The sequence below is a fragment of the Triticum urartu genome, chromosome 3 (genome assembly GCF_003073215.2).
Source record: "Triticum urartu cultivar G1812 chromosome 3, Tu2.1, whole genome shotgun sequence".
Classification (NCBI taxonomy): Eukaryota; Viridiplantae; Streptophyta; class Magnoliopsida; order Poales; family Poaceae; genus Triticum; species Triticum urartu.
The window spans coordinates 23,037,184-23,055,483 of NC_053024.1; the positions used below are offsets into that span (position 1 = coordinate 23,037,184).

The 18,300-nt window shown below is 45.1% G+C and overlaps 1 protein-coding gene across 1 annotated transcript; it reads right to left on the minus strand.

The window, feature by feature from the left end:
- Positions 1-16,985: 16,985 nt before the first annotated feature.
- LOC125547747 lies at positions 16,986-18,000 on the minus strand. The gene has a single exon (XM_048711538.1). The coding sequence runs from the start codon at positions 17,852-17,854 to the stop codon at positions 17,378-17,380; it is 477 nt and encodes a 158-aa protein (XP_048567495.1). The 5' UTR covers positions 17,855-18,000; the 3' UTR covers positions 16,986-17,377.
- Positions 18,001-18,300: the final 300 nt, after the last annotated feature.

Below are 18,300 nucleotides of genomic sequence, written 5' to 3' on the forward strand. Positions count from 1 at the left end.
TCTTGATTGGTATATGTAAAAAAAATCATCTCACTGAGAGATCGAACATTTGGTTTTTTCATGATGGAGATTTATTTGAATATTCCATGCAGGTGGAATTGGATCAAACTTCCCAGAGTGATTGCCCATGCCAAACTAGAATTAAATTGTAATATTTTGCAAAAGAGAAGTGGTATCTTCTATTAAATAGTGCAGTGCTTTTCGAGTGGTTCTTCAGTTAAGTAATTAAGCATAGTTCTGCCATTATTCTCAGAGTATTTTATAAGCCTCGACGTAAAGCACACAGGCCTTTGTGGAGACGTATATCACCTAATTAAAGGTCATATTGGAAATTCTCTATATTTTACAATGATCAGTACCTAAAAAGCATTCGAGCACTTTAGAATTAGGGAACAACTAGTTGGATACAGACGATCACTGTTCTGATGGAATATCTATGTTTCACTATATAATCACTAATGCGCGCACACATGACCAACGGAAAATGTTTTTACGTGAGTACTCATCTTTTTTTTGCGGGGTACGTGAGTACTCATATAATTAAACACATGTGTACATGCTCTAAAAATGATTGTTATTGCCTTATTGGCACTTATCTTCACAAGATAGACCTTTTTTTTATCCGTTTCAAAAAAACAACATAGACCTTTTCTGTCTTTGAAATAAGCTCTATTTTTAACCTTAAAAGAACCCCCAAGTTCCTTTTCGGTAGGTTGGTGGAAGATCTCGATCAGGAATCCTATGAAAGTATGATAATTTCCCTTGGAGATCCTTTTGTCTTTGCAAATAAATTTCCCCGAGAGATCTAACGAATTGGATTTCTTGTGAAGATTTCTTTTGTATATTCTACGAGGGAGAAATTAGATCAAACTCTGCCTAGTGATTGCCTGGGCTGAACTAGGAAAAGGTGTAATATTCTGAAATAGAGAAGTCATTTCATTAAAATAGTTAGTGATATTACCCCTAACAGAAAAGTTAGTGGTATTCTAGTGCTTTTTCAGTTAATTAATTATACATTTTAACCATTATTCTTGAGGGGGAACTTGTTTAATGGAAGCATAAAGGGTAGTTTCGAGAAACCGTATGTCTTACTAATTGAAAACTTTCATGCTCACACAGAAAAATTAGAAGATGTACAAAACCCGAACACATCGAGTTCAATATAATAGAATACAAAAAAATTGATGATGTCTCACCACATTCGAAGATGTACAAAACCCGAACATACCGAGTTCAAAGCATACGTTCCTAAAGAAAAAATAATACAAAAACATATTATTTTAGTGTAGCTTATCGTAATGTAATTTAAATTTTTACCAAAGATTGCCCTTTCTGGCTATAAATACTGGAGTTTCATAATTATTGTATGAGAAGTGTGATTGATAATACTCTTCATCTCATTTTGAATTGGGAAAACAACAGTAGAAATGCTTTGTGAGGAAACAACACATTGACATTATTACCAAAGGGATGAGTTAATTAAAGAGCACTTCCAGAATTTTGTAGTAGTAGAGTAGAGTACAATTAGTAAATTTCAGTCCTGGAAGGGTCACCAACCGTGGCGAGACGACATATAATTTCTTTTAATATAGTTCATAAAAGGACCAACAATTTCTTCACTTGCTCAACTGTTTTTTTTTTGGAAAATAACCATTAGCTGGAAAAAAGACATGTAGGGTGTCCACCCCAAAGTCAAAAGGTTACCAAGTTTGGTGACCCTGCCACATGATATTTATTTTTCGCATGTGGACATGTTTATGTTGCACATGCCTTAATCATCATTGATGACAAAGACTTCCCCATGCCTCCTAGTCCTATGAAAAAACATCCATTTGAGCTTCTCAAAATACTATGTTATGATTGATCCACCGAGAAGATTCGAAGAACTGATCTAGATTTTCACCTCCAAGTACAATACAACGGCTTTGAACGAGATGTTAGGTGGTGGTATGTGTAGCCCCTGTCGGGAGGGGGATATAGGTGTAGGTGTGTGCATGGGCGGGGGAAGTGGTGGATGGGATCTAGTGTTAGTACATCGCTTTTTGTTTTTAGGGAAGGACATTGCTTTATATGATGGGGACGAACCGTTGGATTAGAGTATTGGGTATGGTATTGTGCCTTTGCTGTCACCTAAAGGTTATTTCCAAAAAAAAAAAATTCTATTTGCGATGTGTAGCTATACATAGTACATACACGTAATAAAAAAGTGAAAGCACTACTCATATCAATCTACCGCAAGTGAATGTAAAAAGAGGCCAACTCAAAAACGCCCCTTTGTGGCTATTCTTGTAACTATTGATTTTAGTCATCCGTACGTCAATGATGCACAATCAACAATTGGCAATTATGCAGCAGTGCACCTTCACAGAATACGTCAGCTTGGACACCATGATGGACTACTTGACATTCTGAGTTTTTGACATGAAATTTTTGAGAAATTCGGGGGCACAGATATAGAGCGGGACAACCACCCACACCTAGCTGTTGAGCTTACATGGGATGGTTTTTGGCTAGTTTTGTGTAATCGAGCAAAGTTAGCTAATGATGGGTCGCGTAGTTTGTCTTTCGTATGCTCATTGCTCCTTCCTCCTCGTCTTTTTCAAGGGTGTATTCCGGTTGTCGAAACAATCAATCCATCCACCGGAGTTAGTGATGACTTAGTGACATGAGAACGTGAGGTCAAAAATACCAGTGTCCACATTTAGTGATGACTTAGCGACATAGACCATGAGATGTCTTACCATACTTTTTTACTTAACACTATAATTAACTTAGACATCTCTCATATTTCTTAAACTTTTGTTATTTTCATCTTAGGTGGATACATGATGTCATCACCCTCCAGAAAAAAAAACAAATATGGCGTCAGAAGCATATGTGCCACCTGTCATGGAATATAAAAGGGAAAGCACATGGTTATAAAGATTTGTATTCGAGACTTTGCAGGAAATTCTGGTTTCTATGAATGGAGATCAGTGCCAACCTTTCTATGGACAAACGAAGTATTCCAAGCAGTAGATGAGGTGCCAAAACCAAAAAAAAAGATGTTCACTGCCCTTGTAAAACATTGTGGTTTCAGTGCTTCAGAATGGCTGTGAGATTAGAATAGACGGTAACACACTTGCTGTACACAAGTTTGATTCAGGTACTCCCTCTGATCCATAATAATTGTCGCTGAAATCAGCGTCAATCATTATGGATGGGAGGGAGTATCAATTTAATGGCAACAACACCAACTTCAAGCCCTGTAACCGGGTGACTGCAATACACAGCCAAGCTTGGAATATCAAGAGCAGAGATGGGGACTCATATAAGTTTCACAATGCTTCCTTTCACATGATTATATGATACAAGAAGAAAGCAGCCACAGCAAAATTACAGGCAAGCAACTACGGAGACCGACTGATAAAGGCTTCCTGGAACTGGGACTTGTGCCGCACATCCATGGACAAATATGTGGATGCTCTGATCAAAATCCACAGACCCCTATTCCAGGTGCCTTTTCAGTTTCAGCAGATGAAAAGACGGATCAAAATCCAAAGAGACAGGGGAAACAGAGGGAAAAAACGGAGCTACCGGGCAGAAGCAGAGGCTGTGTTCAGGGCGAGGGAGGGATTGATGAACTGCCACACAAGTTTTTTATTTTTTGAGACAAACTACCACGCTAGCTAATCTGACTTGCTAGTACCTGCCTAGAGTCGTAGTGGTGTTGATGGTTGGGTAGTGGTGGTAATCCATGGCCGCAGGTTCTTGGGCTTGGAGGCGCCCCGTGTAGGCGTCCTCGCCGACCTTGTTTTGCCACGTGGGAGGCTTCGGCGCCTGGAGGTCGGCCTTGTGTTGCGGGTAGGCGGCGTACCCGCCGCGGCCACCGGCGCCGTCGTGGTAGGCCTTGTGCCCGGCCTCGTCGACTGTGGCGGGCGGCTGGTAGTGGTACGCCACCTGCAGTGCCGGTTTGGGTTCAGCGGCGCCGCCGTTGTAGGCGCTCCCGTGGTTCCCTCTCCGGTCGCGGCCATGACGGCCACCGCCGAGCTCGTTGTTGCGGTTGGGCCGCTCGCCGCCGTAGTCGTCCGTCCTTGGGCCGCCGAAACACGAGCCGAACTCGAAGCACATTCTCAGGTCACAGAGGAGGCAGGAACGCTATTGGCTGGATTACTAGACTAGTGTTGTTGTTGATGCTCCGGAATGACAGTGGAGGGAGTCGGTTTATATATATATCTGTATCCGTGTGGTGGGTGGGACGCAACGTGTATGCGAAGTCTTGAAAAACCGAGTCGATCTCCCCCAAGCGCGTGAGTGCGAGCTTGGGCACAGTGGTGGTGTTGGTGGCATGTCGGGGTCGTGCTCCCCCAACCCAAGTCAACCACCTTGCCAATCCAGGGATCGGAGGGAAGGCACCTGCGAGAGCCGAGCGCTTGGGGGATAGGGCGGTGGTCTGGGAGGGCGACGAGCAGTGGCGGACCCAGAAAAAAATGAAGGGTGTGCACACTTTAAATTTTTTTTCCACCTAATCCATGTGTCAGACAAAATATGGCAAAATAATAACATGAGTAACTTAATGTAAATCTCACAACAATTTAGTTCATAAAATATATCTTAAATGTGCTCAATTGCAATACGAGTAGTCTTACATGAAAGAAGCACAAGTAAAAAATTACATCACTTGGTAACGTTTTTGCATTGCCATGAAAGCATCAACTATGTCATCCTCGCTTACTTTCATGAACACATCCCATTCAATAAATGTCACCAAGCAATTATTCAAGCGATCATCACTCATAGTAGTCCTCAACTTATTTTTCACTAGATTCATTGCTGAAAATACTCTTTCAACACTCGCCATCGCCACCAGTAAAATCAATATCAATTTGATGACTAAGTAGACCAAATCATAAAGAACATGCTTCTTAGTTGCAACAAGCATAATAGAGAGCTCACCAATATTACTTGCATTTCTAAACCTATCATCTTGTCTCATATCATCAAAAAAATTAGCTAGTTGAACTTCTAGTCTTATCAAATATGTGCTTGAGTGCATCATAAGAAGCAAATGGATTGAGGGGATTCAAAGCCAACATGCAAATAAGCAACTCCGTATTAACCTCATCAAACCGATTGTCAAGCTCTTGAATGGTTTGATCAATGACACTAAGATATACTTCTCTTCTATAACGATCATCATTTGTTTGTACTTCATAATACCGACGTGATCTTCGATTAGGCTCGTAAATATCCTCCCACAAAGGAACTTGAATCTCATGTTTGTTGCAAAATAAGGTTAGCTTTGCAAGAAATTCTTCCCAACCATGAGACCTCATGTGTTGCATTCTACTCTTTGCCAAAGTAACAAGTGTCATTGCATTGACAATATCTTGATGTCTCTTTTGCAAAGATTTGGACAACTCATTTGTATAGCCAAGAATAACAAGCATCAAGTGAAGATTGAAAACAAAGTCAATTGATTCAAAGGCTTGAGCAACTCCACGTATTCTTGTCCACTCACTTTTTTGTGAAGGATCTTTTCCAATAGCATCAAGTACTTCAAGGATTGTGGAATACATGCTAACAATGTGCATAATGGTTTTAAAATGAAAACCCCAACGAGTGTCGTTGGCTCTAGCTAGTCATGGTTGCCGTGGCGCTTCATCATCAATATCAATATCAATCTCTGCATCCGAATGGACCGGACGTGGATCGATATCAATGTCAATCTCTGCATCTGAATGGACTAGAGGTGGATCAATATCAGGTTCAGGTTGCTCTTCATGAGGGGCTGCAACCTTTCTTGTTTTTGCCTCATAATTCCTGAAAAGGACTTAATGTCACAATTCCTCTTCATCTTCAGTTCTACAATTAGGACATAATGTCAGCAAGACTAGAGCATACATGCATACAAAGAGCACAAATAAAAATGCCACACCCTAGTCCTCTGCACTTCTGCTAACTACTAACAACAATTTCTAATAAAAATGGCATAATGTCAGTTTGTTGATGTTCTGCAAATCTGCCTAACAACATCTTCTAATTGAAATTCAGAAACAACACTACAAAGCTGAAGCATTACAGACAGCATATAACAAAGGAGATCTAGCAGTCGCATTGTCGCAGTGCAATGAGCAGCCGGGTCACCTAACTCACCCACGACCGGGGCAGGTAGCACTGGAGCGGGCGAGGACCGGAGGAGACGAGAGGCCGGAGCAGATCCTCCGCAGACCGGAGTGGCAGCGGCCGTCTGCCGTCTGATCCGGTCGGCGCGACGGTGCCTTGGGAGGGCAGCCTGGGAGTGGGAGGTGAGGCTGCTCGTGGCGAGTGGCAACGGAAAGGAACTCCAGCCTCCAGCGGAGGCGGCCGAGTGCTAGCGGGGAGTGGGCGAGTCCGCGAGTGGCCGAGGTAGTCCTCTGCGTGCGGCTCTGCCTCTCTCGCTCGCTCAGATAGGGAAAAGGATGAGGTGGGCCTGGCCGCTGGGCTCATTAGTCAACAGTCAAAGACTCAAAGTCAATATATGTATATATATATAAAAAATCTCAGATTTCTGGGTGTGCCACGGCACACCCGGCACACCCGCTGGTTCCGCCAATGGCGACGAGTCATGGCGGGCGGCGACAGCATCGACGATCGATCCGAAAGCAGGCAAAGATGCCGCGGACGGTACTGTTTGGGCTTTGAAATGCGTCACTGCAGTGCCGGGTGGTTGGTCTTGTTGGGGTTCTGTCCTAATTCTGCTGCCTTGCAGACGACAAGACTAACTGTTTGTGATACCGCATTCATGTTCATCGATGCTCACTGACTCCCGGAACACCTATAATTTTGTCCCAAGGTCGGTTGCCGAATGCTGTCGAAGCAAACGATCTAGAGAACCAATTGGAATGGCCAAAAGAAGAAAAAATAAATCCTCTCACCGCCGCAGAGGCCACGGATTGGTTTAAATACAGGGTTTGGTCGACAGTTTGTCACTGCCGCAGAGGCCAAGGATGTCATATATTATTTATTATTCAAAAGCCAGGAGCCAAACAACATGGACCAAAAAAAAAGTTTGAGGCCGCATACCTCGTGATAGTAACTTCACCAGATAACCATTAACTCTATGGTTAAACATAGAAACAAAACAAAAAATACATTTTTTTTATAAAGGGCATTTCATTGAGTTGAGATATCGAGGTGATACAGTCGCATCAAAAGAACACCCGGCCTCTGCATAACCAGATGCACATAGCCAACAAATCCAAGGTCCGAAAAGCAACAAAAAAAAGAAAGAGAGCTAAAAAGAAACATAAATCCAGCCTATGACGTAGCCGATCCTATCCAAAGATCACACCGGCATCCATGGGGGTAGAAAACCTCCCTGGTCGAACGCTCCAGCCGCATAAACGTCATCATAAATAAAAAATACATAACTACACGGCTAAGCCTTCAAGAAGAATCTGGAGCCGCAACGGCATTAAAACTGCCGCCGGCCAACCCAGCGACCCTCGTAGTCGCGATAACGTGTTCACCTGAATCAAATCATACTAACTCCGAATGGGATGATATCTATATGTAAATTTGTGTTTTCACATATTCTAACCAACAAAAACTTGTTTAATATCTTTATTATGTCCATGAAAAAATTACAATGGGTTTTGTAAAGTCCTTCAAACATTTCTTATCAAATTCTAAAAAAATGATAGTATCTTATAATCGAAGAATCTACAAATGATGAGTTGAGTTGAATTAGCTTTATACTGTTAGAGCATCTAAAGCCGCATTGGGCAAATCCGACCCTTCAAAAGCCCGCGGACGCGCCCGGGCGCGTCCGCGGACAGTGACCGGTCACACCTCAAAAAGCGCATTCCACATCTGGATACCACAAATTAGAAACCTCAAATCCATATTATTACATGCAATGTGAAACCTAATCTACCCGGAGCTCATCCGGCTCGGCTCCCCGCTCGTCCGGCTCAACCCTGGCCATATCCGGCGGCCGGCTGCACTCCTCAGAGTGTTGGTCCGGTCGCCGACAAATTCGGGTAGGGCATGAGACACGAGCTGGCTCAAAGGACTCAAGGCCCTGCCGTCTCCCATGCCCTACCCTTCCTCGTCGGAGACCGAAACCCGAACGGTGCCGGTTGATGTCAGATCGATGATGGATCCGCTCGGGGACGAGCCGCCGACGTCCACCACAATACGGTTACGGCGGCCGGACTGATGCGCCATACAGGGCGCTGGAGCATGCGACTCCGCCTCGCCGACGTCCGCCGCCGCGAGAGCTGCCGCATCCTCCCGCTCCCGGTGCCTTGCACAGTGGGCACACCGTGCCATGGCCTAGTCGAACGAGGCCCATGGTGCATCCCGATGCTCGGCGCGTCACCTGAGGGGTTGCACGTCCGCCAGCGCGTTCGTATGCCAGACGGACCGCACGGCGTCCGGCGAGGCAACTATGGCCGGCCTAGCACCGGATCCATGCCCCATTTGGGCGGATGCAATGGATTTTTGACAGATGGAGTCCGAGCGCAGCCTTCCACGGGCCTCCTCCCAGGTACGGCGGAGCGCAAGCCGGACGGCCATCTCCTCCTCGGGGCCGCGCAGGATGAGCTCGGGGTCGACGGATCTGGAGGTGAAGGACTCGGGTTTGCTTCCCGCCATGCCGGAGAAGGCCGAAAGGAGCCGAAGACGAGCTTGGGTGGCGGAGTGGGAGTGGATGGGAGGGGAGTGAAGTGTCTAGGGTTTGGTTCGGCGAGCGGATGGGGAGGAATTTATGTCGGGCCGGGTGGGCCAGCGTGGGCCGGGTCTGATGTGACGGGCGCGCCCAGTCGGCCCCATATTTGGGCTGGATATGGGGGGGGGGGGCAGTCAGCCCGGGCGTTTGAGAGGCGGGTGTGGGTCAAAATATCATGACCAGGCAGTGACCGGGTGGCCTACCCGGGCGTTTGAGACGGATTTGAGGGGTCCAGTTGTAGATGATACTTATCAATCATGTCATTGCATACATTTTGTCCATCAAAATTGCTAGCATCCTATTTGTTCTGGATAAATGATTTCGCTTCCGTTTCTCTCTCTTCATCACATTAGATAGTGTAGATATCAATGGAACTTCTGAATCAGAAGCTACATTGCTTGCGTGTTTTTATTGAAGTTTAATTATCAATCTCCGGCATCTACATCATTACGATGCTTCTACATCATTACAATGCACTCCAGCTTCTACATCATTACGATGCACATAACCATAAATTTATTAAAGTTTAAGTATCAATCTCAGGCATCAATGTGTGAAACTTACAGCGTACAACTGATGAAAATATAGATATATGCCTACACACATAGCCTACTATTTGACCATCATCGAAATCGGTTGTTTGTATCCCGCGCTACAACCTCCCATTGGTTGTACCCAAATACCATATGGTCTCGCACTTCCGCATGTCCCAATGATAAGCTCATACGGGTCCATCCTATCGTGCGGAAAATAACCAACAAATATTGTGAAATTTCACTCTGATAAAAAAAATCATTATGACAATTCCAAAGAGCCGAAAATAAAGCATAAACACCCACGCACATATGGGGTTTAGTTTTAGCCTCAAGTCCCCAAACAGTTACCAACATATTATCTATACTGGTGGGAAGAGGTAAGTTCAATGCCACATGAATCGTACGCCATAAGAAAGTAGCAAACGGGAATGCAATAAGCAAATGATGCACTATTTCCCCCCTGATCACATAAATAATATTGTTTACTATCTTACCATCTCTGTTTCGTGAGATTATATTTAGTAAGAATCACTCCCCTATGAATAAAACACATGATAAATCCTAATCTTGGTTGGTAATTTTGTTTTCCAAATATGCTTTGAATGGAAGATCGAACCAAAGTTAATTAAATCCAGCTACATAGATTTCACAAACAAAACCCCAGAAGGTGTCAACTTAAAATGGAAAGCGTCTGGTACATTTGTTAGGATGATACTACCCCCGTCTTGGTTTACAGGTCCCTTTGTAGTTGTGCCGAATTTTGACCAAATATTTAACTAATAAAATATTAGTGCATGTTAACAAAAATTATATTGTTGGATTTGTATTTGAACATAGTTTTCAAGGGTATAATTTTTGGTAACATGCATGAACATTTTGTTAGTTCAATCCATGATCAAAATTTAGCACAAAATACAATGGGATCAATAAACCAGAACGGAGGTATTAATACGTAGCAACCTTCAGAATAAATGCACCCCGTACTTCATTTATCCCCGATTAGTGCTGCCCTGAACTAGACATTGAATGAATTTTATCTCAAAACTGTGCTAATGTAGTGTTGCTCGTGTTTAAAAATATTATAGTAAAATTGATGCACGAACGATACTTTCTACAAGATCCTTGCTCTTGGACTTCATGTTAACAGGGTCCTTAGTTGCCTCGTGCGTGCACGCTAGCTGTGGAGCAGCCACGTAAGATCATTCAGGCATCGGGCACAAGTTTGCCGTGTATATAGCAGGCCTCATATGATATTATAAAGAGATGGGTACTGTATTGATCAAAATAATGACCCGATCACACACAGTGAGTTTGTCTTTATGTTTGTAGCATCAGGTCAAGAGAACACCAAGTCTAGTGCCATGATGAGTGATGTAATTGATATCTGAAACCTCATGCCAATAGCTACATCCACCATCATTAAAAGGAGACCCGTTTATCGTGTTCCCTCAAATCTCCACTCATGTATCAGGAATGCACTCGCATCCCCCATGTTCTGAAGCACACCGGGAGTTTCATATCTTCACCAATTTTTATCTTTATGATTTGTCAAATACTAAAAGAAATTAATAGTCCAATTGCTGGAAATAGTGGGATAGAGTTTCTTCATGGCTCCAGACATAGGAGTCGGAGGCACCAGGAAGTTAGATCCTGCATTGGCGAGTGAAGCAGGAATGCTCATCCAGCTCTGGCGGATTTGGACTGAAGCTGAGTTGAGTAGTCTCTCATGGGTGAGGGCGACATATGCTCCTGGGTTACTGCCTAGTGGGCTATTGGCCTGTTGAGCATGAGTGGGATGTTGCGTTGTCTCGGAAGAATGCACGTGTATTTTTGTGTGAGCTACCCCTTTGAATATTGCTTCAAATATTAAGAACTTCAAGTTTCAGAGGATGATTTTGCAGAAATTCTCTTCTGGCTTTCAAAAGAATATCAAGCACCCTGCTGAAATTGCACAAGAAAACAAGCAAGTTTTGGAGGCAAATGTATGGTACATAAGGAGTCTCTACCTTACGATTCATCCGTATACAAATAAAATATAAGGCTATACTATTAGCACCGTCGAATGAACTAATAAGTGTCAAGGAGGTAAGAAAGTAGGCAAGAAATACTATGTGCGCTTGCCCTTGTTAAACTTTCTTCAGTACTACGGCGGATTCCGATAGATCGATGGCAACAAGTAGTGATGGGCGGTGTCGCTGCACGTAGCATCGACGAACTTACGTGTGAACTATTTGACAGTTTGAATTCGGGGCAATAATGCTTGGCCGGTTGGCTATTCTGGTCGGCTATTGCGCCGGGACGACGAGAGACTCACTGTTGCCGATGCTGCGTTCGATCCGTTCATGATACCCAGTAACTTGCCGGAACGCAAGTGTTCAAGACAAACAGAATTTATTTACAGCATTTGTTGTCGTTCTGCCAAATACTCGCCAGGCAGACGTAACAAGCTTCATTGTTTTTTTTTGAAAAGGAGGATGACCCTTGGCGTCTGTATCTGGGAGATGCATGCGGCCACTTAATTGATTATTCTCGAGGACCTTACAAAGTACTCCTTCCGTTCCTAAATATAATTATTTCTGGAGATTACATATGGACTATATACGGACCAAAATGAGTGAATCTACAATCTAAAATGTGTCTATATACATCCGTATGTAGTTTGCAGTGGAATCTCTAAAAAGACTTATATTTAGGAACGGAGGGAGTATTACAACAATATGCCTGAATCCGCATTCTTGGCAACATATGCCACTACTACTATCCATATGATGAAGGGGTGCTAGTTGGGCCAAATATTCAGACCACTCACCTAAGCCTATTATCAAAAGGCAGAAGCCCCAGCCGAGCCACATACCTGGTCTGGGGCATAAACTGGTTTGATGCACTCACATGTGTCGTCGCCGCCATCTTCCACAGGCCCGTCTTCACAGCAGATATTGAGGCTTCTACCTTGTCAGGCCACTCTGCATCGACGTCATCATGACGCCAGACAACTACCTCCTCCTGCGCGAGTCCATCACCGCGCATCGGGCGCCGAGTCTCCACTGCGCCACGCCGCCGAGATCCGCCATCATCAATGTGTAGGATGAAGCACCGCTCCACCAAAAAAGCCGTCCACTGCTCCCTCGATCCCGTGTACGCCTCTAAGAATGACACCCCAAGGAGGAAACGACACCAGCGCACCGCCGTCATCCGATCTACTGATCTAGGGTTTCCTCCGGAGATAGCGAATAGAGGTCTGGAACTTCTCCACGGCGATGCCTTCAAGAAGGTAATGACACAAAATCTGCCGCCACGCCGGTCTTGGCATCAAGCCGAGAACGAGGTTTTCACCCGGATCCGTTGAAAGAACTTTCATTAAGCATCGTGTGCACGGGTCGCCGCTGGTCTGAGCCACCGCACATCGAGCAAGCCGCACCGACCAGATCAGACCTGTTCGGAGGGCAAACCACGCATGGCGCCGACCCAACCCGCAGCGGCGACCGCCAATCCGAGGTCAGATGGTCCGTCGCCGCAGACCCGGCCGCCGCCGCCGAACGCAGCCAAGGCCGCTGCCTGAAGCAGGGTCGGCCGCCGCACCCACCACCATCGCCGCCCTAGGCCGAGGCGGCCGCCCCGCCGCCGCCGGTCAAGGCAGGCACGCCACGCAACCAAGGCCAGATCGGCCGTGCCACCACACGCCGCGGGGCCCCACACCACCCCCATGGCGTAGGAGAGAGGGAAGGCCCCCGCCACCGCCGTCAGCCCCCGGGCTATAGGCCAGCGACGTCCTTCGGCAGCGGCGGAGGGAAGGATGGAAGGACGGGGAGCCCCCGGCGGCTACGGTTGCGATCCCGCCCGAGTCGCCCGAGCGGGATGGGTACTGTATGATCAAATTAATGACCCGATCTAACACAGTGTGTTTATCTTTATGTTTGTAGCATCTATCCCACATGGGTTCAGCAACCGCCAGGTAATGAAAACAACAAGTTTGGTGCCCTGGTAATAAGTGATATAACTGATATCTGAGTCCTCCTGCCAATAGCTACATCCACCTTCAATAAAAGGAGACCCGTTTATCGTGTTTCCCTAAAATTATCACTCACGTATCAGCAGGAATGCACTCGCATCACCCATATTCTGAAGCACACCTGGAGTTTTGTCTCTTGACCAATTTTTATCTTTATGATCGGTCAGATAGAAGAAATTAATAGTCCAATTGCTGGAAATAATGGGATGGAGTTCCTTCATGTACTCTAGATGTAGGAGTTGGAGGCACCAGGAAGTTAGATCCTGCTTCGACGAGCGCCGCATGATTGCTCGTCCGGCTCGGGTGGATTTGGACTGAAGCTGATAGGGCTGGACCAAAAGATCGAAGCTCGCAAGCTTAACGAGCGCTCGATAGTTTCGTTCGTTAAGCTCGTAGCTCGCTTCTTAATGAACAGAGCCAATCATTGATTTCAGCTTGTTAAGCTTAACTAGCTTAGCGAACGAGCTAACGAGTTTCAAAAGTAGCTCGTTAAGCTTGTTAGTAACAACATAATACATTTTTCATCTTACATAATAAACTTTTTGTAGCTTTGAAAACAATACCATGCACCCTGCTAAAATTGCACAAGAAAACAAGTAAGTTTTGGAGGCAAATGTGTGGTACATAAGGAGTCTCTACCTTATGATTCATCCGTATACAAACAAAATATAAGGCTATACTACTAGCACATTTCAATATCAATTTGACTTAATAAGTGTCAAGTAGGCGAGAAAGTAGGCAAGAGATGCTATGTGCGCTCGCCCTTGTGGCACTTTCTTCAGGTACTACGGCGGACTACGACTGATCGATCGCGACGAGTCATGCTGGGCAGTGCCGCTGCACGTAGCATCGATGAACTTACCTTACGTGTGATTCCCTCGACTATTTGACAGTTTGACTTCCGGGCAATAATGCTTGGCCGGTCGGCTATTGTGGTCAGCTATTGCGTCGGTGACGGCAAGAGACTGAATGTTGCCGATGCTCCGTCAGATACATGTCCATGGTACCCAGTAACTTGCTGTCGTTCTGCCAAATACTTGCCAGGCAGACAAACTAACAAGGTTCAGTGTGAACATGGATTCTCTGGCCGGAATTTTGAGGGTCCTACCAAACTTCCACTGCCAGACTTCCATTGTCTAGTAATGCACAGTCCAGATCCTGAGGATCCTACTAAACTTCCACTGCCAAAGCAATCGAGCAATCACCGATAATACACATGCGTGAGGGACTGCGTGGCCCATCTACGGTGTTGATTTCTCTGGTTCATGCCCTATTGTGTTCTTCAGGGGAATTGTTTTGGTTCCCAGAATAATCAATCAGTTCATGGACTGGGTCATGAGTCGAGACCGAAAGTTTAAGTGTCTACACTTTGTTCAGCAATTTGAACTTGCTTTTTCATGAAAGACCACTGACCTGGACCATGAATAGTGTCATCAGAATTTATAAGATAAAGCTCTATGATAGTCAGGGTCACGCCTTATTTTTAGTTTACTTAACAATGCAATTTGAAAAACATGCCAAGCACACCATGTCGTCCAATCCTCCCATTTTGTTTAATTAACACTTTTTTTTACCCATATTAATGCCCAAGGGGGAAAAGATGTCATCGCCTCCAAGAAAATCAGCAAAATTGACGTCAGAAAACATACGAGCCACTTACCAGGAAATAGGAAAGAGAGCACATCATCTGGCACGTGAGTGTAGGTGAGTGCATTACTAGGTATATCTGGAAAAACAAATGGATAATAACATCTCCTTTGGTGCTGCTTTCCATATGCCGCTGGGCTCTGGCTTTATTCTCCTACAAGCCTGGTGGCATCTGCTGCTCTCCCTCCTCTTCTAATTGGAAATGCTGAAATGATTGTTCAGCCACACCACGATATGCTTAAATAAATAGACACCAAAGGGAGGGTACATTGTTGGTAGAAAACATGAAGCTAGAATTGGATTGGGACAAATTGAAGGGTGCCACCAAGGATGGGCATGGATGAGCACTGAGGAAGTTAACTAGATCCTAGTCCATGAAGGTGATTGTCCACCGAAAGTCCTTATTATTAGAGATTGATGCCACCTGTTATCAAGTGGTTAATTTCTAGTTTGCGCTCGCACAAGATCTTGATCGGTAATCCTATGTAAATAAGATCATCTGATGTGGAGATCGAACAATTGGATTTTCCATGATGGAGATTTCTTTTGCATATTCCATCCACAACGAATTCAATCAAATTTTGGGTAGGGACCGCCTTGCCAAACTAGAAAAGGCTGGAGCAATATTCTGCAAAAGAGAATATGTCCTTTATTTTAAATTGTGTAGTTCTTTCTGAACTCTTAAGTTAATTTATTACACAAACTTTTGCTGTTATTCTCAAAAAATATTTTTAAGCCCCAACATAAAGCACACTTTGTTGATATGTACTATCAAAGCTTGTAACCACTATTAAAATTATGGAACCACTAGCAGGATACGGATGATCTCAGCCCTTATAGTGCATCTACTATAGTTATGATAGTTAGTTTGTAATTAAAAGCTATGCCAAAAGAAAATCATTTCTTTACAAAAAGCACTCATCTAATTAAGCACTTGTGCATGTACATGCTCTCGATTGTTATTGGCGCAAGTGTTCATGGGAAAAAAAATCAATCGCTGAATAAAGCTCGATCGTCAATCTTAAGAATCCCGAAGTTGCTTTTTGTTCCTCTCGTGCAACATTTTGATCATAAATCCTGTGAGAATAGGATCATTTCCCTTGGACATCTAGTAATTAGATTTCTTACTTTTTTTTGCGGGGGAGCAATTAGATTTCTTATGATAGAGATTCCTATTGTATATTCTACGCAGGAGAGTATGGATCAAATTCTGCCAAGTGATTGCCTGGCGGAACTAGGGGAAGTTGTAAAATCCTGAAAAACAGGAGTTGTTTAAGAATAGTAGTGCCTGTTTCTCGGCTGCCAAAGGTGATGGCCGTGGATGTACGAAACATGGTCCAGTTCAAATCATCGCGAGGCTGCTTAGAGCTCACTTTTCACGGTTTTGGCTCACCACAGACGGCTATGTTATTGAGCAAACTCAGCTAATGATAGCTCTGTTTTCCAATGCTTGGTGATTTTCAGCAGAATATTTTGGTTATGCAAACAATCAATCATTTCACTGGACTTAGTCATGACTAGTGTCATGTGAATATGAGATCGAAAAATATCAGTTTCCATACTTTCTTCATTTTCATGCATCATTTTAACACTAATTAATTCAGACAACTCATATCGTTTTAGAACTTTATTTTAACCTCCAGTGGAGGCATGATGTCATGAACCTCCCGGAAAAACAGCTATTTATGGCGTCAGAAACACATGTGCGGTTTGTTAGGAAAAAAGAATAGAAAACACATCGTTATACAAATTCATTCTCGGGACTTTGTACTAAAATTTGGTTTTTTCCAATGGAAATCAGGGTGAACCTTTCTTTGAAATAAATCATTATACTGCTTTAGGACCTGGTAATATGTTGAGCAAGTATGATTCTTCAGGGTTTATACAAATTGTGGTGGTGTATCGCAAGCAGTAGATGAGGTGCCAACAGACAAAAATATGATGATCGCTGTTGTTCAAGCCGTTGCGGTTTCAGTGCTTCAGAATGTTTCTGGGATCAGACCAATCAGAATGAATAAATATTCATGAGAGACTTAAAGCCCTGGAACTAGGTGAATGATAAAAAGACAGCGAAGCCACACACATGCACATAGCAAGGGTAGAAATGGGGAATCATCTGAGATCTCAGAAATGTTTTCTTTCACTTGATTATATGCTACAAGAAGAAAGCAGCCAAAGCAAAATTACAGGCAAGGAAGTACGGAGACCGACTGACAAAAGCTTCCTGGAGCTGGAACTTGTGCCGCACATCCATGGACAAAAACATGGAGGCTCTGATAAAAATCCAAGCACCCTGGCTGCTGAATCTCACAAACTTTTCCAGGTGCCTTTTCAGTTTGAGCAGATGAAAAGACTGATGAAAATCCAAAGAGCAACAAAAAACAGAGGAGAAAAACAGAGCTACCTGATAGAACAGAAGCAGAGGCGGTGTTTAAGTGGAGGGAGGGATTGATGAACTGCCATGCTAGCTAATCCTAACGACTACAGTAGTACCTAGTACCTTACAAGAGTGGTAGTAGTGCTTGGGTAGTGGTGGTAATCCATGGCGGCGTGCGCATGCTCCCTATGATCAGGAGCAGCCTGATGGCGGAGGCGCGCCGTGTTGTAGGCGTAGCCGGCGTCGTCGACAACCTTGTTGTGCCACGCAGGAAGCTTCGGTGCGTCATGGGCCTTGTCTGGTGCGTAGGCGGCGTAATAGCCGTGGCCACCGGCGCCGGCGACCACGGCGGCGTGGTCAGGTTTCCCCGCGACGTCATGGTGGGCCTTGTGCCCCTGCTCATCAAGAGCCCGCTGGTGGTCGTAGGCCGCGTCCGGCTTGTGGTCGGCGGCGGTGGCGTTGTAGCCGCTCCTGTTCTCGCCGTACCCCCTGCGGCCGTGGCGACGGCCGCCGCAGCCGCCATGGCTGGACCGCTCGCCGCCGTAGTCGTCCGTCCTGCCGCCGCCGAAACAGGAGCTGAACTCGAAGCACATTCTTGCTGGCGAGTGGCGACTCGACTTCCTGGCTGCCTCTTTCTGTTTTCTTTGTTTGCACTTCACTAGACTGGACAAGACTATCTGGATTGGATGTGCACCGAGTAGTGGTGGTAGTGGTGGTGGTGGTAGTGGTAGTGGTAGGGGTATATATGCTCCGGGTGCTGGGACGACGAGCTCGTGCTGGACGCGACGTGTGTGGAGCCTTGGCCTAGGAAAAGCAGAGTCCGGGTTCACACTTCTCCCTCGCCACCCCAGTGCAGGTCCCGATCTACAGAGATCAGGTTCGTCCAACACCTTCTGAAGCGCGTCTTCTCTTCACCGGGAGGCACGTCTTCGGGTCGACAACTCCGGCTTGAGCACAGTGGTGGTGGTGTTATCGTGTCGGGGTCGTGCTCCCTCCAGTCAAATCAGGGTGGTGGGCGGCGAGCACGACGCATCGTGGC

Coding starts and splice junctions, on each gene's coding strand:
- LOC125547747 (XM_048711538.1), bottom strand. CDS start 17,854: ATGTGCTTCGAGTTCAGCTCCTGTTTCGGCGGCGGCAGGACGGACGAC.